This window comes from Phragmites australis, chromosome 3, assembly GCF_958298935.1.
Source record: "Phragmites australis chromosome 3, lpPhrAust1.1, whole genome shotgun sequence".
Taxonomy (NCBI): domain Eukaryota; kingdom Viridiplantae; phylum Streptophyta; class Magnoliopsida; order Poales; family Poaceae; genus Phragmites; species Phragmites australis.
Genome location: NC_084923.1, coordinates 39,956,879 through 39,979,404, shown reverse-complemented (window position 1 = coordinate 39,979,404; position 22,526 = coordinate 39,956,879). Strand labels below are relative to the sequence as shown.

At 42.8% G+C, this 22,526-nt stretch overlaps 2 protein-coding genes across 2 annotated transcripts; one reads left to right on the top strand and one right to left on the bottom strand.

Annotated features, from left to right (window-relative positions):
- The first annotated feature begins 8,275 nt into the window (after positions 1 to 8,275).
- LOC133913042 (E3 ubiquitin-protein ligase UPL7) lies at positions 8,276 to 19,047 on the top strand. Its single transcript, XM_062356073.1, has 14 exons — positions 8,276 to 8,430; positions 8,511 to 8,633; positions 9,512 to 9,752; positions 10,581 to 11,164; positions 11,865 to 12,848; positions 12,941 to 13,275; positions 13,939 to 14,217; positions 14,358 to 14,610; positions 15,174 to 15,344; positions 15,443 to 15,535; positions 15,962 to 16,069; positions 16,260 to 16,376; positions 18,577 to 18,666; positions 18,816 to 19,047. The coding sequence occupies exons 1-14, from the start codon at positions 8,401 to 8,403 to the stop codon at positions 18,897 to 18,899; spliced, it is 3,492 nt and encodes a 1,163-aa protein (XP_062212057.1). The 5' UTR covers positions 8,276 to 8,400; the 3' UTR covers positions 18,900 to 19,047.
- A 140-nt stretch (positions 19,048 to 19,187) lies between these two features.
- On the bottom strand, positions 19,188 to 22,526 carry LOC133913043 (GDSL esterase/lipase At3g53100-like). Its single transcript, XM_062356074.1, has 5 exons — positions 22,064 to 22,526; positions 21,813 to 21,949; positions 21,436 to 21,669; positions 19,712 to 19,967; positions 19,188 to 19,636 (listed from the first exon to the last, which is right to left on the bottom strand). Exons 1-5 carry the CDS (start codon positions 22,329 to 22,331, stop codon positions 19,446 to 19,448), a joined length of 1,086 nt encoding a protein of 361 aa, XP_062212058.1. The 5' UTR covers positions 22,332 to 22,526; the 3' UTR covers positions 19,188 to 19,445.

Sequence of the window (22,526 nt, the reverse complement as noted above, 5' to 3'; positions counted from 1 at the left end):
TATTCCAATTGGAACTTCCGATCTTCAGTTTTTCTGGATTTTTTCACATATCGGAACTTCCAATCTTTGGACCAGATCTTCCGAGGTGGGAATTTTGACAGCATCTTTAACCTCAGTGAAACATTTTTTCTCCTCATTCCTCTCACCGTGTCTCGCGACTCTCTCGACGATCAGACCTTCCGAGTGACCGGATACTCTAGTCTACCTCCGGTTAAGTCATCCCTCGGTTGGATTCATCGTTTCCCCTCCGGATCGAAGCCCTACTTCATCTTTTGGTCTCTCTCAAGGTAATCTCCTCAAGTTTTCTCTCCTCTTAAAATCTTAGGTTTCTTGCAAATCCCTTTGGTGAAAGTCTCGCTTGTAGCTCCTTGATGTCAGATCTAAGACCTCCTTTCAAGGTTTTGGTGCTAGGGTCTGAAAATTGGAATCTCTGATCAGGGACACCGGAACTTCTTATCAGATCAGAACTTCTGGTTGAAACCATTGGAATTTCCGATGTTCAGAATTTTCAGCACTTAAGTCTAGATTTTCATCCGATCTTCTTTCCGGTTGATCCTAAATCTTTATCCATATCATCTTTATCTCAATATCAGTAGAAATGGAAGGAGGACATGTCTATGAGAGGAGAATCAAAGCTAGGACTGATTCATCTTTGCTGGAAAGCTCAAGGGGAAGACTCAAAACAAAGTAGACAGTTGGAAGGGGTAGAAATCCAGATCCGATGCCTATTCTTGGCACTGAGCAGAGCACTCAAATAGCAAATGTTGGTAGAGGTGGTTCTCTACCACCTAGAAGAGGAAGTACCTCTAGTGCCCAAGCAGAAATTGAGGAAGGTGTTGAGATGGAGGAACAAAAGGAAATTGGACCCTTAAGGATGCAAATGACTAAAAGGTCCAATGATTATCCAAGATATCGCCTCAACTACAAGGGTAGATCTTTTGTTGTCAAAAGGCAAAGAGAATATGATCCTTTTAAGTATGACAGATTTCTCACTGAAAATCATTTCTGGAACTCCTTTCAGCGGGACTTCTATGAGTCTGTTATTCTTCCTAGGAAGTATCCCACCTCTCGCATGCAGTGGATTGATTGGAGCTATATGGAGAGCCAAGATGATATCTTCAATGAAGTGATAGCAGCATATGGCTTTCATAATCTGAAAAGGATCATGGCTTTTGAATATCCTTGGTATGATGAAGTGATTGCCCAGTTCTATGTTACTCTGTATGTTGGGAAGTATACTGCAAGGACTATTCATTGGATGACCAACGATACTTGGTACAAAGTCAAGTATACAACTTTTGCCAGACTCTTGGGTTTCACTTCAGATGATCTTGAAATACAGAGCAGATCCACAGTAAAAATGTCCTGAAAACAGGTGATATGTAATTCATGTACAATATGGATGAAGAATACAAACTTGGCAAAACAAAAGGTCTTCTCCCTTTCTATACATATCTCAACAGGATTTAGGAAGACCATTGCACCTAAGGATGCAGATGCCAACATTATTATATCTTACACAAGGAACTTGTTTGCTCTGATGAAGGAGAACACAAAGTTTGATGTGTTCAACTTTATTTGGGAGGAGATTCGTTTCACCTTCATTGAACCAAAAAGAGGATGTGGATTTGCTCCCTACATCATGTTCATGATTGAGAATGTCACAAATCTCACTTTTCATAAGGAGCAGAAGCACATTGGGATGCAAGTAAGGTTAATTAAGCATGTCCATTCCTTTAGGAGAGTGGAGTCACCACAAGCTAAAGCTTCTTCTTCCTCCACCCTACGGATCTTGAAGTCTATCTTTTGCTTATGCAAGAGTACTTCAGTGAGGGTTCAGAAAGAGAGGGCAGCTAGGAAGAAGCTCACCAGGAGAGTGAAGGAGATTCACAAGCACCTTGACATCTAGCCACCTTGCTCTCCCGATGGCTCTGAGGTTGAGGACATGATAGAGGATCTTTTTCATAAAGATCTTGCCCTGCTCACGCCTCTGAGTCCGATGCAGAAGATGAAGAGGGCGACGAAGAGGAGAACTATGAGTAGTTGTCTATCTTAGATCTTCGTTCTTCCTTTTTGGTGTCTTGATGCCAAAGGAGGAGAGAAAAGCTTAATCTCATATCTTAGGATATCCTCGTTTCCTTTCCATCATTATCAGTCGGACGTTGAACTTGTTTTATGTGTTGAAACTTGTTTAATTATTGTAAGAACTCTATTGTGCTAGTGTGATAAAATTTGCTACCTTTATGTCTTGTGGAAGATATGTATGCTTCATGTTTATGTGCTGCCATGTCATATGAAATTTTATTTGTTATATGTGAAATGACATGTTTTATGTATTCATATTCTTTTATACCACAATGTCGCACATGTTCACACTTGCACCTCATGAATGCAAATATATAAGGGGAGCTCTTTCTCAAATTCCTTTAAAATGGTGCATTTGATTGTTCAATCAAATTTCTCACTGCATACACTTAGAGGGAGCTCAATATATATCTTAGTATTCAAAAATAATTTATTTTTAAAATCTCTTGTAAGCTTTAATCGTGCTGTCATCAATCACCAAAGGGGGAGATTGAAAATACATCTAGGCCCCTATGTGGGTTTTTATGATTGACGACAAGCGATTATGTGACTAATATGTTTAAACGATGTTGGCGATCCCCAAAAATGAAGAAAAAAGACGGCGCTTGGATACTCCTATTATTACAAGAATTTTATTATATATTGAGTATAGGAATGTCGTACTACTAAGAGGGATGCAACATTGAAGATTTTGTCATGAACTTAGTGCTCAAAATTTATCTTTAGAATGAGAGACACTATTCACAACATGAACACTTGGGTTGAAAAAGTTCAGTAAAGATCGGAAGTTCCGATTGGTTCGATCGGAAGTTCTGGTCATAGTTGAAATGTCCTATGTTTTGGGTTTTCCAGACTCTCGGGTTAGAATTCTTATGCTAATTGGTAGATTGGGTTGTTCGGTTTTGTCAAAATCTTGGGTTCTCAAGATGGAAGTATTTCGCTAATCAGAAGTTCTGATATGTGAGGTCAGAAGTTCCGATGTGTATTCTTTCAGTTTTGGTTTGGATGAAGTAGGTTGATGTTGTTACTTTGCATAGATTGGAAGTTCTAATCTGTATATCGGAAGTTCTGATATGGGTTGAAAAAGCACATAATGGCTAGTTTTTGGATGGTACTTTATAAATACCCCTATACCTCTCTCAAGCTGGCTGCTGCTCCCTTTTTCTTGTGAAAAACATTTAGAGCAACTTTTCACTTCTCCTCTCTCCTTTCTAAGTGATCCAATCTTTGGCGAGAGATTTGAGAGGAGATTCAAGTGCTAGTGAAAATGTTGAAATCTTTTAGCACTAGGGTTTATTTCCAAGTGTTCTTCATGCGTATTTGTTACTCTTGGAGATTGAGATCTCCTAGACGGCTAGGAGTGGCTCACGAGCCACCGATTCACTTGTGCTATGTCGTGAGAAGTTTGTGAAGGTCGAATTTTACCTCCATAAGGAAAGAAATACCAAAGGAAGATGATGAGTGCTTCGTGCAACCTCGGGAGAAAAAGGGTTAAAAGAGACCAGACTCAAGTGTGACCAAGCCCTTCAACGGAAACGTAAGATCCCCTCAATGATCTACACTTCAGAAACAAATCCATCTTGTCTTCGTCTTCGGTTATTTCTCACCTCTTATGTGATTTTGAGCAATTCACTTATTATTTTGAGTTAGACTTTGTGCTTGCTAGTTCTACTTAAATTGAATAGCATCATATCCTGCTGCATAATGCTTTTCTTAGTTTAATTCATCCTTGCTCGTGAATCCAGCTAGATTCAACTTTCAGGCAAATCGAAAGTTCCGATCGTCTACATCGGAACATTCGATGTCAATGGAAACATCTGATATTTTATATCGAAACACCCGACCTATTTCCGCTGTGCTGCTTTAATATTTGAAGAAGCGTCTATTCACCTCCCTCTAGGTTGGTATCTCGATCTTTGAGGCACAGGCGCAAAGCTGCGTGGCCACGCCATGGTGCCCACTGCCCGCATCTGCTACTGGCTAGACACCTACACAAGTGCTGGCGACTTGAAGTGCCTGACATTGCTATTGGCTGCACAAGTGCACAAGTGTATCTGGCTCCAATTATTTGATTTCTTAATTTCTTATCTTGAAGGCTCAAGTCCTGAAGCTCTGGTAACTGAAGTGCCTGGCAACTGAAGGCAAAAGCTCAAGTGTTGAAGCTCCAACCAGCAACTGAAGTTATTCAATATTCAGGTAGCTTAGGTAGCGTTTGGTTGGTTGAACGAAGTTGAATGGGATGAGATCGTTCTGGATGGGATGAGACTGGATAGGATGATCCTGGATGAGGTGGTACAAGTAGGTTATTTGGTTAGGTGTATGAGATGGTATAGAAATGTGTTTAGTTGATTGAATGGAATGGGACGACTTGGTACAAGATTCTGTTTGGTTGGCTGAATAGGTTGATTTTGGATGGGCTGTATATAGGGATGGCAACGGGTCTGCCCCTGTCAGGTTTTGACCGCCCAAACCCGACCTAAAATCCGAACCCTGAAACCCAACCTGGCTCTGAAACTCAAATCGGGTTCAAAATTACCCCCGGCCCTGGCCCCAGCGGGGACCCGAGACCCATCGGGGACCCGAAACCTCCGCTCCCCGTGCATTGACCCGCCCCGTCCCCCACCTCCTCCCCATCCCTATGGCGCCGCCGCGCCTGCTCATGCGCGGGATCCGCCCGCCACGCGTCTTCCCCACGTCTCACCTAGCCTCTACCTTCCTTCCTCTATCTTCTCACTCCCGGTCTCTGGATCTCCACCCCCAAGTCTCGACGGCATGGCGATGAGGCGGGCCAGAGTAATAGATCAGCATCCCGCAAAATCTCGACGGCGATGATGCAGTGGCCGGTTGGAGCTTGCTTCGACAGCTTGATGACCGGAGCAACAGAACATAGCTCAACACCGGTGCAACAGCACGATGGCTGGCACCCACGGTGGAGGTCGAACCACAGGGAGAAATGAGGGGACACACATACATGGAGCTCGGCGGTCTCCTCTGCGTGATCTCGATGGGCGGTGCGGCCACTGCAGGCCTTTGGTCTCCTCCTCCCTCTACGCACGGCGGCCGGGCCTCCAGCCACACGCGTATGGCGACTGCATGGGTTCTGCCCAATTCTTCACCTGCGCGCCGGCAGCAGGGCCCGACGAGACACCAGTAGGGGCTCCGCCCTTTACCTCCATCCTCCGTCCCCCCGTGCGACTCATGAGCAGACCAACAGAGGGAGGGTTGGTCTGGAGTGGCCGAATGCGGTGGGGGAGGGGGGGGGGAGGCCGGCTAGGGGTGGCGGGGAGGAGGCCGACTCGAGGCGGCAGAGTGGGCGAGCGCACCGATGGATTAGATCTAGCTGTGACGTGAGTTGTGAGGGTCCGATGGAATATTGGAGATGGAGACGCGGTTAAAGGTGAGGGACTCAGGTTTTTTGGCCTCGCGAGTGCAATATCAGACCCAGACCCAGAGCCGACTTGGGTCGAGGCCCTGACCCGATAGCCCCACGTGGTGGATTCTACTTCCGAACCAGCCCCCGTCGGGTCTGAAACCCGCGGGGACCCGACCCGACGGGGGAAATTGCCACCCTTAGCTGTATAGGATGATAAAAATGCATATAAATGAAGCATTATAAATGAATTAATTTTTTCACCATATAACATAGGGTTGGAAATAATTTTAGAAATTAGTCCATCTCATAAAAAGATATTAGTGAATTTTCTTAAATTTTTGAATTTATTTGAAGCCCTAACAATTGTTAGAACTTATAAAAGTACCATATTTTTGGAGAATTTTAGTTTCAATTCTACAAAGGTTTTTTTAATCCAATTAAAATGTGTTGCACATGGATTATGAGACATAAAAAAAATTCTATGATTTTTTAACAACAGAAGACCACCCTTTTGATTTTTGGAGCATTACGAACACGTAAAAAATAAATGAGTACTGTTCACACGGACGACTCGTCCTGGACGGAGCGTCGTTGGACTGATTTGAGAGTAGAGTTCGTTCGACCGATGAGTTGATCCAATTCAAGAAACCAAACAGGCGCACCCTCGATGCTGGACCAGCTGATCCAGGACGGGACTATGTACAAGAGCCCAACACACGGTTAGCAGAAGCTTGAAGCCTGAACCCTGAAGCTAAGTGCTCTTTGATAGAATAATAGAAAATTAGAAATAAAGAATGATAATATGAGAGTATGAGCTTATGATAGGGATTACCAGTTAGTAAATGGGATTAGTTTGTTGATCCAAATAGGATTAAAGTTCGCCCTAGGTCTTTGGGCGGCTGGATCTCCCACTGTCTCAGCTATGCAACATGACAACAGATGGTGTGGCAAACATTTGTCGCATGGAACCCATGGGTATACCAGATTTAGAAGTGACTGTGAAATGGTGTACAGATAGTTTTGTTTTTCCACCATGAATCAATGCATTATTTAATGAAATTCATCATGTGCAACGGTTGCGGTGGTGCCTAGCTTCAGAGTTGTGTGGCGCTGGGTAGTGGGGTGGCGACTTCTTGCAAAATTTGGGGTGTGCGTGTCTATGAGCTTGTGTTTTGTTTCATCTCTAATCTTGCGTGTGGATTTCTAGAGCCAGATTCATTGGGGTTTTGGTGACCACATTTATAAGGCATGGAACGGTAGGAATATATATATGAGTGGTATTCTTTTTTTTTCTTCAATTTAGATTCTAGGTATCCATTTCACGAATTTTCTCTTTTAATTTTTTGTAATTGTTTCTCATTTTGCTTTTCTTTGATTTGGATCTGAAGCTTTTGGTGATCTCTACACTATAATGCTTTAATAGTGTCGTTTATTTGGTGGGTCTAATAATTTTTTTTTCATTTATACAGGCTTAATAGTAAAAGGTACCCAATTAATATGATACAGAGGGTAAGAGTAAGGGCAATAGTGACAACCTATGAAGTAGGTTGAGATGACGAGAGCTTCAGAACACAAAGGTGGTTGTGATAAGGTCCAGTGCATGCTGCTTATTAAGAACCATGATTTTTTTTCTTCGTCGGTGGGTATGAGCTTGATACTTACGTATTGCCGAAGTCCAAAGTATAAACGTGATCTAGCATTGCATCTTGTTAGTAGCTTAGTTGTTCAATGCATTCTTTATGTTTGAATGGGTTCAATGAGGATGGTTTGTATTTTTTATTTTTGTTTATGTTCTGTGATAAATTTTTGAGTATATATTTTATTATGTTCAACGTCAACGTTTAGCTTGAATATTCTTTCCTCATATTTTTATGAGTTTTTATGTATGCTCGAATAAGTATGTAAATTTGGTTGTACGTTGATATATTGCTTAGTATTCAGAATAATGCTTTTAGTGTTCGTAGTGCTTCAATGCTGTTAATAATGCTATAACTAGAAAGATGCTTCGATGATGATAGTTGATTTTAGAGGAATAAATAATATTATTATATATAAATTTTTGATTCCTATTATAACATACAAATATTTAATAAGTTATTGAATAAAATAGGCAATACTAAGATCGCGCGAAGATACTTTAGTAGTTACAACTTACAATTACCGCGAGTTTTCGGTTGTTCATCCATTGCTCGTTTGCCACTATCATAAGGGGGCAATAGTTTTTTTGCCATCCTACCGGATGACGCCCGTCCAAATGCCACTTACCAAAATTTCTAGCCCATTTGCCACTCAAACACTGCTGAAACCCGGTTTCTATCATGCACAGTAACTTTCCCGTTGTGAACAGTAATCATGAGCTAATAAAAGCAAAAAAATATGTTGATTTTTGCACACGCTCTATAATTCATAAGCAACCCATTTTAACTAGACTCATCTAAAAATCTTATGTAGAATTCAAACTAAAATTCTTCAAAATGTGTTATTTTTGCAACTTGTAGCAATTTTTAAGCCCTCAAAAAAATTCTAAAAAATCTGAAAAAATTTACTAATATTCTCTAATGTGATGTAATAATTTATAAAATTATCTACCATCTAGATTATGAGCATATAAAAAATCGACACATTTTTTTCAATTTTTTAGCTCATAGTTACTGTTTACAACAGAAAAGTTACTATATGCCAGACAAAAAAATCGGGTTTTGCTGGTAGACGAGTAAGAAAATTTGGTAGGGTGATGTTTGCACGAGCGGCATCTGGTAGGATGGAAAAAAAAAGCTATTGCCCCCGTCACAAGAGACTTGGTAATAGCAGAAAGCAATTCCACTCGCGAGTCGAGTCGAGTCGAGACGACCCGTGACGACAACCCCGCTCGTGGACGCGTCCATCTCCCTCCTCCCTTCCGGAGCACGCGTGCGCCTCCCTCCGTCCCCTCCCCGCCGGCGATGTCGGTGCCCCCGGCCGGCAACCGCCAGGTCCCTCACTCCGCCCCCTTCCCTCGCCCTCTGCTGCTCCCTCCGTGCCTCGCTCACTCGCTGTTGTTTTTTCTCGCCAGGTGTCCCTGAGGGGGTCGAGCGCGAGGGAGATCACCCGCGACGCGCTGCTGCAGAAGGTCTCCGAGGAGCGTCAGCTCCGCAGCCACCTCCGCCGCGCCGCCGCTGCCGCCCTCTCCATCCAGGTACCTGCCTCCAACGCCACCCACCCCCTGCTCTGCCCTCGTGTGTACCTACCTGACCACCCTGTCCACCCACCCGCCCACCACTTCCTGTCGAAATCCGCTTGCTGCTCATCACGCGGATTTTGCGTTCGAGTTTTCTGGTAGTTTAATCGATCTGAGGGGCCGTACCTCGTTTGACTGATAGGCACGATTGATCTGGAGATTGTAGGAAACCCGCGGGTTTGGATGGTTTGTGTTCTGTTTGACTCTGTATGGTCATTTTTTTCGGAGGCTGTTGTGATGAGCATTAGAGATAGGAGAGAAGTATTAGTGGTTTCGCTACCAACTGGAACTTGTGCATAGCATTAGTATTGGCCATTGAGGGAGGTGACGATGAGATTTGTTTGTTGAGTGTTTAGAAACTTCAGTTTGGTTGCGTTGTGTCAAATAAGTGATTATGAATATCTGTTTGAAGAGAGGGAGGATTGTAATGACTAATGAGTATGAATGTATGATTACTGTTGGCAAGTGTAAGTGCATAACTAGAGAGGCTGATTAACTGATCGCTAGTTTGATGTGTTTGCAGGATTTGCATTTGTATGACTATACTAAATTTGGAGAATGCATGGAAAGCATCCAGTAAAAATCATTTCTATAATTCTACGAAACATGCAGGCACTCTAAACAATACTAATAGCTTAATGCCGGAGCTGTAATGTCGATTTAGACTCTAGATTAGATCCAAAATGCACACAGTAGCCTAGTCAAACATTCATGTACCGTGACTCCATGAGCATGGATATGTGTGTGCTAACTGTATCATTGTGCTTTTTTGAACTACTCTTGATATTGCGCACTCATTAAATGAATGACCACTGTTTCCCTTTTTCTTGTGCCAGCGAGTATGGAGAAAATACTATGTGATAAGAATGGTTTCAGAACAGCTCCATGAAGACTGGGAACTATTAATAAACCAGCCTAACATCAGCCTGACAAATCAATGGATATCTAGCAAGATGCTTAGGCCATTTCTTTTCTTCATTACTCAACCTTCAAGCTGGTACAAGGGACAGCAGAGCAAGACTGTGAAGTCTGTCTTTACTTGCTTCAAAATCATCTTGAATAGCATAAACTCAAAGGGTATGAATTTTTTAATACTCATACATTTACTTTTACCTTTCTGCTATTTGTAGTCCACTTGAATGTTAGAAGTTTAATGCTTTCGCCTTCCTTCTCTGAGGGTTATAATCCTTATATTGCTGAAACCCAGTGCCGGATGGCTCAATACTAGAATGAATTAATCAACTTAACAGAATAAACACTAGTTTTGCTTAGAAAACACACATATTTTGTTTGATGTATGTTGGTAGTATGGTGGACTTTGATTATGTGATATGGCAAGCAATATGACAGCATTGTTTGTTTTGAACTCTCGATTATGGCATTGCTTGTACAACTTATTTCTCTACTATCTAGTCCATGATCTAATAGAGAATAGTTTATGGGTGCCAGAGTGATGGTTTATGAGTTGTTGAGTAAATTTGATAGTGTTTTAAGGAAATTTTATCAATCAGACAAACATTCTCATAGATGTTGACTTTATTTGATTATTATTCAAACTGATTGAATTCAGTGCTTTAAGTTAACATCTATGTTTTATTACCCCTAGACTGTGACCTTGCTTGATGGTTTCCCAGCAACATATGCATGCTAAGCTAATGAGAAAAACTCCTGCAACTTGAGTATTTGAACCTAAAACGATTATTATTTCATGTTTATGGAGAGTTTGATGCCAGCCAGGATAGTCTTACCTTGCTATATAGTAAATTAGATTAAGCACTAAAAGTTTAACTAGACTAGATTTAGTCATTCAGCAGGAAACCAAATTGTTTGGATAGGTCCCCTATGCTTCATTTCTTCTGATCAGTGTGCCTTTCTTCGCGGCTGACATGTATCTTTTCTCTGTAGATGCAAGCAAAAACTTCTGTTCCTTTGCTGTGGGTATGCCAGAAGAGAGGTCCATTTGGCTTTATCAGGCAAAAAAGCTGATTTCACTATGCTCTTCCATTCTTGCCAGGTGTGACTACTCCTGCTGCAAGGACGGAGACATGGTTGACATTACTGTTATTGCTATGCGACTGGCTGTGTCTTTAACTGATTGCAAAACATGGAAAAGTTTAAAAAGTGATAATGCTAGAGCTGCTGATGCCTGTGTGGAGAGTTTGATTGAATTTATTGGTGCAAGCCAGAGTGCTACATTTAATTGTGTTAGGAAATATATAAAATGTCTTGGTCCTCATGCTACCTCAGGGAAGAAAACTTCTGCAGCTGCAACAGATGACCAATTTCTGATTACTGCAAGTGCAGTCACTGTAGCCTTGCGCCCTTTCCACTCTAAGATAGCAGAGAGAAGTGCTGATCTAAATGGTTGTTCGAAGGAATACTTCACACTGATACTTACAATTCCGTATCTATGCAAACGCATGCCACCTCTTCTGTTGCCTGCTCTTAAGCACATTTCTGTACTGCAACCATGTCTCAGTATTGTACTGGTAAGGGTCTTAACGTTGATACGGACAAATCATGTCCGGCATTTTCCATGTTATTGGATTGATTTTCTATGAAAGCATTGATTCTCAAGGATTCAAAAGCTTCAACTGATAAATTGTTGTGGTGTTGACACAAAGTGAGTGTTATTCATGTAGTTGAGCTTTCATAGGCTGCAATTGGCAAAGCAGTGTGCTATTTAATATATGATCTGCTAAATTTTTAAGTGACATTTATTTATACTGAAACAAGCATTTGCTTTACTATTGTGATCAATATACTGCTCTGTATGTCGGTGTACCATCGCAAGACTCTGGTAGTTGCTACCGGATTTTTAGTTTGTTGTGCAACTGGCCTAGCATTAGGTGAACTAGTTGCAAGTTGTGCAAGATTATGAATTTGTTCTTGTTTCATTTTGTACTTATCTCCATGTTATTGGGCGTAGCATTTATAAGAAACCTCAGCATCTTTTTTGAGACCTAGACAAAGTTTTAAGTCAATTCCATGTTACTTGTGGATTTTAATGAATCCTTGACACACTTATCCTTTTGGCTGTTGTGTTGTTGGTATTGATTGTTTCGCTACCCACTGCAGCAGTCATCACTTTTAATTTTACATCGCTCTTCATTGTTTATTCCTTGTGTTATTTTAAAGAATGGCATATCGTAAATGTGGAACTGATCAAGCCATGGCAGGTGGTGGCAGATCTACAAAGATACAATATTTGAAAAAATAATAAAATTGGAGCAGTCAGAGGTTTCAACTGTTGGCACCAGTATTATTCCTTGCTCCGGTTGGGCACTTGGAAACATTGTAAATTTGGCTACCGTGCATGATGAGTTATCCAATTCAGGGTGCTTCATTCAAGGGCTAGATTTTTGCCTATATGTTGATGCTATTAATTGTATTTCCCAAAACTTACTGAAAATTTTTGAGGAAAGCACGGGAATGTCTCAGTGTGTTGGTGATACCGCTTTCCATGCTGATACATCTCTCCCAGAGGAAGGTGATACCAATGACAACTGTAGCATGATAACATTATTTATGGATCTTCTGAAGCCAATTTACCAGCAATGGCACTTGAGAAAGCTTTTGATGTTGGCAAAGGAGGATGTTTCATGTGGTAGGGGAACTAATGACGATCCAACCCTGAAGCAGATCCATTTTCGGAGCCTAAAATTGTCGGATGTCATTTGCTTTTACTATCACATGCTCAGAATTTTCTCGGTATTTAACCCGTCGTTTGGTGCATTGCCTATTCTCAACATGCTTGCATTCACACCTGGATTTCTTGTTGATTTATGGGGGGCACTAGAAATAACTATTTTTGGCCGAGCCCAGAAATTACAAGAAACAGGATATGATAAACAATTGGCTACAAGTAGTTCAGGCGAGCAAATATCCTCCATGAGGCAAAGAAAGAATGTCAAGGACACAGCAAACAAGTGGGCAAATGTGCTCCAGAAGATTACAGGAAAATCCAGTGATTCAGAGGATGGCAATCACACTGATAGTATTTTAAATTCTCAGCAATGTAATGATGATGCATTAACTTTATGGGATATTGAAACCATGCGACGAGCATCAGAAGGTATTGGAAAGGATTTAATGTGTATGTTGCATCTGTTCTGTGCCATTTATGGGCACCTATTACTTGTGCTAGATGATATTGAGTTTTATGAGAAGCAGGTAACATGCTCCAGGCCCACGTGCATCTCTCTATTTCTGTCTCTAGTCTCCTCGCTTTTTGACAGTGTCCTTTGGCTTCTTTGACTCTACAGGTTCCTTTTACTTTAGAGCAGCAGCGGAAGATCGCATCAGCGCTTAATACATTTGTATACAATTCTTTCGTTCAGAATGGTGGAAGCTACAACAAGCCTCTTATTGATGTAGCTGTGAGATGTCTTAATCTACTCTATGAAAGGGACAGCAGGCATAAGTTTTGTCCTATTTCTCTGTGGTTGGCACCTGCTAGAAATGGTCGAATTCCAATTGCTGCTGCTGCCAGGGCCCATGAGGCAGCATTTGGTAATTTTCCAGTAAATCATTCTTCAGGAATTCCTACCCGGAACTCTGTACTTACCACATTACCACATGTATATCCATTTGAAGAGAGGTATCTCACTGTATTTAGCTTCAGAAAACGTCAATAATGTCCATGGACATTGTAAACTTAAATGAAATAATGTTTTTGCTTTTTTTAAAAAAAATAATCCTAAACATACCCTTAGGATTGTCGAGTACAGTACCAGTTGTTCATACCTACCTTACCTACTTGTTCTGAATTCCTTTTGCTATTGAATGTTGAAATTGGTTATGATTAGGATCTTTGATTATTCTTGTTGTTCCTATACTTACAAATCCACTGAAGAGATACTTGCCTACCATGCTGATTTCAGAAACATGGTACTTCAGAAAGTTTAAGGTTTGCTACATTTGTATGTCGTTTTCCCCATTAGCAATGCTTTATTTGACAAAATGGCCTAATTCCCACTTTTCTTAGAAAAAAAGGGTCAAATTCGCATTCAATGTTTGAACAGTTTTCATGTGAGATTTCTTAAGGTGAAACATTACCCAAACCTTTTCCGCTGCTGGAGCTCATTTAGTGGCCATACTGTGTTTGTGTACTATTAGTTATGCTGCTATGGCCTGACAGACACATCTCACTAGTTTGTCGTCATATTGTGATTTGATTGATGAATTTAATTAGTGGTGGCATCTATATATTTTTTTTTCAAGGAGCAGGCATGTTTAATACTTAAGCATTTCTTTTACCCAGAGTGCAGATTTTTAGAGAATTTATTGAGTCAGACAAAGCATCAAGAAAAGTTACTGGCGAAGTATCTGGGCCAGGTCCAGGATCTATTGAGATAGTTATTCGTCGAGGCCATATAATTGAAGATGGATATAGGCAGTTGAATTGTCTAAGGTCAAAGTTGAAATCTTGCATTCACGTGTCATTTGTAAGTGAATGCGGCCTTCCTGAAGCTGGTTTGGACTATGGTGGCCTGTCAAAGGAGTTCCTAACTGATCTGTCTAAAGCTGCTTTTAGTCCAGAGTAAGCCTACTGTGAAACTTTTAAGCCTTAAGTCCTTTATCTATGCTAATATAAAAATACAACCTGTTTTTCTCGTGTGGGAAGAGTCATCAAGGCAAAGATGCTAACCTTTTTTTTCTAATCCTCTCAACATTCAATAGGTATGGGCTGTTTTCACAGACATCAGTGTCTGATAGCAGCTTGATTCCCAGCAATTCTGCTAAGCTTTTGGATAACAGCATTGATATGCTTGAATTTCTTGGCCGAGTTGTCGGCAAAGCACTCTATGAGGGGATTCTGTTGGACTATTCTTTCTCACAAGTATTTGTGCAGAAACTTCTGGGGCGCTATAGTTTTTTGGATGAATTATCAACACTTGATCCAGAGCTTTATAGAAATCTTATGCAACTGAAGGTACTATATATATTTTTTATTTTGTTTCTGTTTCCAAAATATTAGCAAGATAAACTGCTACTTAGGATATTACTTTTCTATTGAAAGTAGCAACAATCTTATGATGGGAGGATGGACAATTATCCGACCCATTTATGTTAATGTATCTCCCTCGGTATTATTCATGAATATCAATCATTATCACCGATTGGTTCTTAGCTTGCCTTTTCAATCTTTCAATGTATTCACAGTTTGTAGTGTTCACAGTAGGTGGTTATTGGTACCTCTAGGAGTCAATGCTATGCATTTATTGTAGCTCATCATATTTTTGACAATATCTTGCCATTTATTTAAGCCTTATTGACATTGATTGTACTTTTGGGATTGATGATGCTGTATTTACTCTTAAACTGAAGCTGATACCATCTGGGGTTTTTATATGATACTAATTTGGCTTTTCTTTTTGCTTTTTTTGCTTTTTCTTTTTGCTTTTTATGATATTTTTTCTGAGATGATAAGATGATAACATTATGTTGTTATTACCTTTTTGACAACAACAATATGGACTATCTTCTACTAAACAGCACTATGATGGGGATGTTGAGGATCTATGTTTGGATTTTACTGCAATTGAAGAGTTGGGTGGTAAAAGAATTGTCCATGAGCTGAGACCTGGTGGTAAAAATATATCCGTTACGAATGAAAATAAGTTGCACTATGTTCATGCAATAGCAGATTTCAAGCTTAACCGCCAGGTTTGTGACATGGTCTGATGGTCCATTTTTCTTATGGTTTACAAGCTTTTTGTTCTGTATAAGTAAGCAGCCTTTTCATAGTACCATTGTCCTTGCAGATACGTCCATTTGCAAATGCATTTTATAGAGGTCTGAGCGATCTTATTTCACCATCTTGGCTGAGCCTGTTTAATGCAAATGAATTTAATCAGGTAACTCTCCCCGATTTGGATACTACCGAAACTGACATTGCCCCTGCATATACTATGGGAAATGAGTTTATTTTTATATTTGGAACAGTAAAAAGAAAGTACCAAACTTCAAATGAATTCAAATATCCAATATAAAGAAAATTTTCTCTAACTTCAAGTTATTTTGCGATTTTCTTTTTTAAAATTGAGATTGTTGACGCGTAAGTGGTAAAATAGAAATTCAAATTTGGAAATGTGGTAAAGAGGACCTAGCATAACGTTAATATACTGACTAGCTGAAAATTACTGTATGCAATGTACTTGCCTCTATTTCCATTATTCACTATAGCATTTCTAGCTCTTATAGTGTGTGTATCATGTTGAAAACTGAAACAGAGATAACACACAATTTTTAGAACCCTGCTAATTTATGATTGCCACATGCAGTTACTTTCAGGTGGATTGCAGGATTTTGATGTGGATGATCTGCGGAACAATACCAAGTATACTGGTGGTTATACTGAGTCAAGTCGAACTGTTAAGCTCTTCTGGGAGGTATATGTATATGTCTGATTTTGGTCATTTTGCATTCATGGATTCATGCTATTTGCTGTTTTCATGTAGCTTGATATTGTCTTTCTTTGGAAATATATAAGAAACTCCATGCCATAATAATGTGTTGTGATTCATGGGAGCTGAAGTGATAATATGGCCATAATAACATATTGGTTGTTTAAATGTGCAGGTCATCAAAGGATTTAAGCCAATGGAGCGTTGTTTGCTACTAAAGTTTGTGACAAGCTGTTCGCGAGCTCCATTACTTGGATTCAAGTACCTGCAGCCTTCTTTCACAATACATAAGGTTTGATTGAGCAAACTGAGAAAGCTTTCCCTGTTTTGTTATTTAGCGTCTACGAAAATAGTACTGTTAGAGATATTTACTGTTATATTGTGCCTATGTAATATCCCTATCTTATAAGGGGCTTTCTGCATATTACTCACCTGTACATGTATATATACTGGCCTCTTCATGGAATACACGTTTTTATTCCTAACCTAGCATCAGAGCTACATTTTCGTTTGGGACGTCGCAACTCATCCCAATGTTAGCCAAATCGTCGCCTTTCTTCCCTCGTCGGCTCTCACCCTCTCCCCGCCCATCTCCAGTCGGATCTGTTGTCTCTCGGTCGGATTTGGCATCTTGCCCAACCCGGCTGTGTCGTTCTCCTCTTGGTCGATCCGAGTCGGCCTGATTCGGGTCCGCCTCAGTTTGACTTCGTCGGATTTCGCGACTGTTGCCACCTGCTCCCGTCTGTCCGCTGTCGGATTCCCTTTGCCGACTGCCGACTCCACGATCCGTCGTTGTCCTCCTGCGCCCGTTCGGATCCGCTCGCCCTCGGTTGGATTTTGGTGTTTCATCGCTTGCACCTACTCTTTTTTACTCGGACAATACATGTGATATCAGTATTGCTCGAGATCTGGTGAAGCATAAGCTCACCAAGCATATTGATGTTGATGCTTCTTACACACGGACACAAGTACATGATGAGGTTATTAATCTTCTATATATTCCTTCAAAGTTTTATTTCGCTGATTTTTTCACAAAGGCACAGAGTACAACTTAGCACATGTTCTATCCCGTCAAACTCAGTTTGACTTATAGTTGTTACGGCGGTGTGACGAGGCGCGGCGACCCACTACCTTTACAACTTTACAGCGCCTATGGCGAGCGGCGTGGCGGCGCCATACACACATCGACATGATGAATACACACATTATAGTCTAGGATATTAGAAAATTATATTGGCAAGTGGCATGTAAATGTAGCTCAAAAATTATAGTATAGGATATTAGAAAATAAAAAATAGCAATGTAAATGTAGCACAAAAGACATAATTTTCTCATATATTGTTAATATACTGCTGTGCTAAACTGCTAACAGAACACTATACTGCTGCTAGTGCTATACTTCTCACTATACTACTGCTAGTACTAAACTCTGCAAGGTGAGCTAGAATATCTCCAGAGCTGAAGAAATGCAACCTACTTAGTTGAGCTGAGCACTACTCAGTAGTCACCTACTTAGTTGAACTTGCGCTAGTGCAAGGTGAGCTGAGCACTTAGTTGAGAAGAGAGAACTTAGTTGAGCTCAAGGGGCTGCGCAGGGCGCGCCGTGGCAAGCGGATGGATATAAGCACGGGCAGGCTGACGAATCTGAGCATGAGCGGCGGACGGCTCTTGGTTTCGGTGGCAACCAATGACTCACCGACTCAGGCTAGGGTTCAAGCGGTCAGGTCAGGGAAACAATAATGCTCTCGCCTCTCGGTTTGTGACCCACTCGACCTCTCGTCCCCCTTCTGATCCCCTCGACTAAAGAGCTATGGTGTCTGCCACACAAAAAAGATCGCCAAAAGACGCCTTGTCGGCACCACGGTGATTCCATGCCAATATGGCGGGCGCCATACATGCCAGCGCTGTGGTGAAGCGCAATTCACCACCACGCCGCTATATCATTGATATGGTGACGATATAGCGACGCCTTGATAACTATGGTGTGGTCGATCCCCTATGAGTTTGAGGGGGAGGGGTGTTAGAGATATTTACTGTTATATTGTGCAAGTGTAATATCCCCATCTTATAAGAGGCTTGCTGCATATTACTCACATGTACATGTATATATTGGTCTATGGCCTCTATGAAATACAAGTTATTCTTAACAGTTATCTCCTTGATGTACTGCATTACTGCTATGCAACAACTTATGAGCTCTTGATCTTTTGACCCTTCTTTATCTCAACATGAACTATTTTTTGAAAATAATAAAGCAATACAGATGTTCGTGCTCAAGTGTTTTTTTGGCTTATTTTTCAACTGTAGTATCAGTTTGAGATTCTTAATGCCCTCTGAAATATGTTTATGAAAGCACACTGATTATTTCATCGAAAGAAGTACTTGATGGTATTCTGTTAACAAAGTAAATTCTTGTGCACTGGGTTGCAATCAATGTATTACTTTCTTCATTTTTTCCCGTTTGATTTATCAATATTGTGTCATTGGCTTAGGTTCCATGTGATGTAACACTTTGGGCTTCGATTGGAGGCCAAGATGTAGATCGCCTTCCATCTGCTTCCACGTGCTACAATACGCTCAAGGTATCACCTCTTCACCCTTATGCTATTCTAATTTGTTTGAGTTCATCGTGTGACAAGCCAAATTTCTTGAGATGACTGGCCATAGAGCATTCATCCTGGTATGCCACACTTTCTTCTATTTTCTTTAACCTTTTTTTTTTTATCGTCAGCTTCCGACATACAAGCGGTCAAATACGCTACGGAGCAAGCTTCTCTACGCCATCAACTCAAATACTGGGTTTGAACTCTCTTAGAGGTGTATGCAGTTCTTTTGTTTTTTACCATGTTATGGTTTGCTGTAAATAGAGGTATAGCAGAATTTGATGATATGTGTGAAGTGACGCAAATGTACCTTATTCGGAATAACAACTTATTGGGAGGAAACGCATGTTTCTTTTGGTATTTAGAACATAAAAACTGTGTGGAAAAAAAAAAATTCAAGTTGGAGATCGTAATGCGGGTCATTAAAACTCCTCAATGGCTGTGTAGTAGCTACGCTACACGCGGACTGCACTACGGAGCGGTGGTACCAGACTGCTCAGTTGAATTGAAATATGCTACATCGATCACTCCGAATATGAAATACCAGGGCACAGATTGTGAAAAACATCGAGTATAATCATACATAGCGGCACACCCACACCATTCTGAGTAACATAACACTACGTCAAGCTGAGATCATGCACACCAAGCAAGCAAGCAAAAGCCAAGAGACGCAACTAGCAGCACAGAATGACAGAAGCAAGGTACATGGATCGGATGGGCTCAGTTGGTATTAGAACGAAAGGCGGCATCTCTCATCAGATGAGCTCGAGGCCCTGGAGGAGGAGCGCGTCGGCGAGCACCTTGTTGGCCGCGTCCGTGGGGTGGAAGCCGTCCCAGAAGACGTAGCCCGTGGCGTTGGTGCACGTCCCCGGCGCCCCCTGGTGGCACAGCACCGACGTCTCGATCGTCCCCGTCCCGCAGCACGCCCGGCGCGACTCGAAGAACCCTGAAACACATCCATGCTCGCTTCATCTCTCTCGTCAACAAACGATGCAAACCGGAAACGCTGCGTGATTCGTACCGGCGTTGGTGGGGTTGTTGACGAGGTCGAGCAGCGGCTGGTAGATGTCGAACACGACGAGCTTCAGGTCCGAGTGCCGCCGCTTCACGGCGTCCGCGGCCGAGCCGAGCTTCCGGTTGAAGACGAGGGAGTCGTTGTTCAGGCGCTCCACGCAGCCGTCGTTTCCGCCGCCGAACAGAGTGACGGACGCCGGGAGGCACCCCATCGGCGGCAGCGACGTCACGCCGATCCGCCGGGCCCCCAGACCGTACAGGCTCTGCATTTTGGAGCACATGTATGTAACGCTAATGAGCCAATGCACCGAGAGAGGATTGCATGCTTTTCTTTTTCAAAAAAGAAGGGAATCGCATGAAAAAGAAAAAGGAATTGCATGGATTAAATTTAAATCGCAGTGTGTGCTACTAACTGAGGAGCTGATTACGACAATTAGAAACAGAGCATGCAGTCTACCCTGACTCGACGGATCACTCAACGCTTTCTAGGAGCAGTTTTGGCACGTACTTGACTGCTCTCTGGATCGCATTTACTGGATTTGGTACGACATTTAAGATTTCACTGCCAAGGCGACATCCCCTGTCGATATTTTCATGGAGGCACACGTCGTCCACGCATGTGATGAACTGATGCTTACACTATGCAATAGCGGTAGTATTGACTAGTGACCACTGAGTACAGCGACAGGACCACGCCAATGCAGTCAAGAGGGGTTAATTTTTACCCTACATTTCTTCCTGTAGGGCCTCTAGGATCTCTGCGTATGGCAGCAGCAAGCCGTGACTGAATGCCCGTGATCTCTCACTCCTCTCTCTGGACACCGTTGCAGGTTCGACATGGACATGGATTTCCAAAGTGCGTGCGTGCGTTCATGAGGATTGGTATGACCGTGCGAGTAGTTGGGAGAAAACTGCTCAACTTGTGCAGAAATTGCAAAAAAACACACCCAACTTTCCTCGAAGCAGCTCGACATGTGACAACAGTAACACGCAGTGGACTGGACTGGACTGGACTTGACCCGGGTCTCGAAAAGCTTAGAAGGCATTGATGTTGCAACAACTCATGCTGCTGCTACGTACGTACACGCACAGTTAATGGCTGGCAGGCGGCCATGTTCACGCAGCAGAGGAGAGTTACTGAGGCCATTGCATTCCTACACGGCCCTACCCACTACAACCTCTGACTTCATATCCACCACCACTGCCCTGCAAAGCTATTGAATTCTGGGAAAATCTTCTGTGCAAATATTGATTCTCGCTCATTGAACTCTGATTTGAAGACACATCTTCCTCCCATCAGGTCATTTTTTTTAAAAAAAGAAACTGCGTAGCCCCATCAGAAATCATTGCATATCATGTGGGATGGTAGAAAGAAGAGATGTCTTTAGATCAGGTCAGACAGACAGGAATAATGTTTGCATATTTGCATGGTTCGTTTGCACTGCAGATCCCCTGAATTCCATTGCATTGCATACCCGCTCTCGTACCTTGCTGCATGCATGCTAGGGGTACTACCGTACTTGCAGCGTGCCGTCAATGAACTCAACTAATTTTAAGTTGGAGATCAGGTCGTTGAGATCACACGACTATTTTTTTAAAGACATGTCGATCGCTTCCTAAGCTGAGTTTCAGGATATGTCGTTATGCATTTCCCTGACATGTGGTCGCGTCCTAGCGAATTGATGAAAAATATGTCAGTCGGGTTGATTATGAATGAGTGCTTGTGGTTACCTCGACGAAGGAGGTGAAGGGCTGCATGAGCGCGTCGGCGAACTGGTCGGGCGTGTAGGTGGCGCTCAGCATGGGGTTCACGTAGTAGTTCTGCACGTAGTCGCTGGTGCCGGCGCTCACCACGTAGATGGAGCCCGACGTCAGCGCCGCCGCTCGCTGCGCGCCGGCCGAGGAGGCCACCCTCGACTGGTACTCCCGGAAGTACTCCACCTGCCGGCTCAGCGAGATCGCGCCCTGCACGCATCATGGCAGTTGTACGTACGTACATGTAGTAAGTACTCCTAACAGTATTGATTGTACTACATGCATGCGGCGTGGTTGAGCTAGCGATCGAGTCGAGTCGGTCAACAGCTGGTCTGTATAAAATGAACACGTACGTAGAGGGCGGCGGTGGCGTCGAGGTAGCCGGCGGCACCGGAGGCGAAGTTGGCGCCGTGGAGGAGGCTCTTGTTGTTGCTCTGCGCCTCCTCGCTCAGGTACGCCGGCGGGTACGAGCTGAACCCGAGGTTCTCCACTGCATCATCATATTGTCCAGCAGCAAAAACCACTCGTGAGTCGTCATGACTGAACGCGCCAATCAAGAAGGCAGAGCTGAGATGCATGAAGACTTGAGATATGTGATTCTTACCGGTGTAGTCGGTGGCGAGCTTGCCGTTGCAGAAGCGGCCGGTGGGGGCGTGTGTGGAGGGGAAGTCGCGGCCGTAGGGCGGGAAGTCGGCGCGCACCAGCGTGGCCAGCCGGTTGTTGTTGCCGGCGTCCACCACCGAGTCGCCGAAGATCATCACGCCCGGCACCAGCGCCTGCCCCGCGCACCGCCTCACGGTCGCCGCCGCCGATAGCAGCAGCACCGCCACCGCCACCGCCGCCGCCGCAGGCACGGAGGAGCTCACCTTCATCGTCTCAACGCGTACGCCAAGGCTACTAAAGTTGCAGCTGCGGTGTAGCCGTTAGTGTGGACGTGTGGCGAGGCGAGCGAGGGTGGAGCGAGTGTGATAGTAGAAATAGGCACCACCGTACCGCGTGGTTTTAACGGGGGTGAAGTGAAGCACTCGTAGTTATTGGCGGCTGCTGCTGCTGCTGCTGCTGGAAGG

What these genes read in the sequence shown, in the direction of transcription:
- LOC133913043 (XM_062356074.1), bottom strand. Translation starts at nt 22,331, where the DNA reads ATGAAGGTGAGCTCCTCCGTGCCTGCGGCGGCGGCGGTGGCGGTGGCG. An exon ending in GCTCGCCACCGACTACACCG is followed by an intron (nt 21,950 to 22,063) that starts GTAAGAATCACA and finishes ATGATGATGCAG; the next exon opens with TGGAGAACCTCGGGTTCAGC. An exon ending in ACGCCACCGCCGCCCTCTAC is followed by an intron (nt 21,670 to 21,812) that starts GTACGTGTTCAT and finishes TGATGCGTGCAG; the next exon opens with GGCGCGATCTCGCTGAGCCG.
- LOC133913042 (XM_062356073.1), top strand. Translation starts at nt 8,401, where the DNA reads ATGTCGGTGCCCCCGGCCGGCAACCGCCAG. An exon ending in AAAGCTGCTTTTAGTCCAGA is followed by an intron (nt 14,218 to 14,357) that starts GTAAGCCTACTG and finishes AACATTCAATAG; the next exon opens with GTATGGGCTGTTTTCACAGA. An exon ending in ATTTCAAGCTTAACCGCCAG is followed by an intron (nt 15,345 to 15,442) that starts GTTTGTGACATG and finishes TTGTCCTTGCAG; the next exon opens with ATACGTCCATTTGCAAATGC.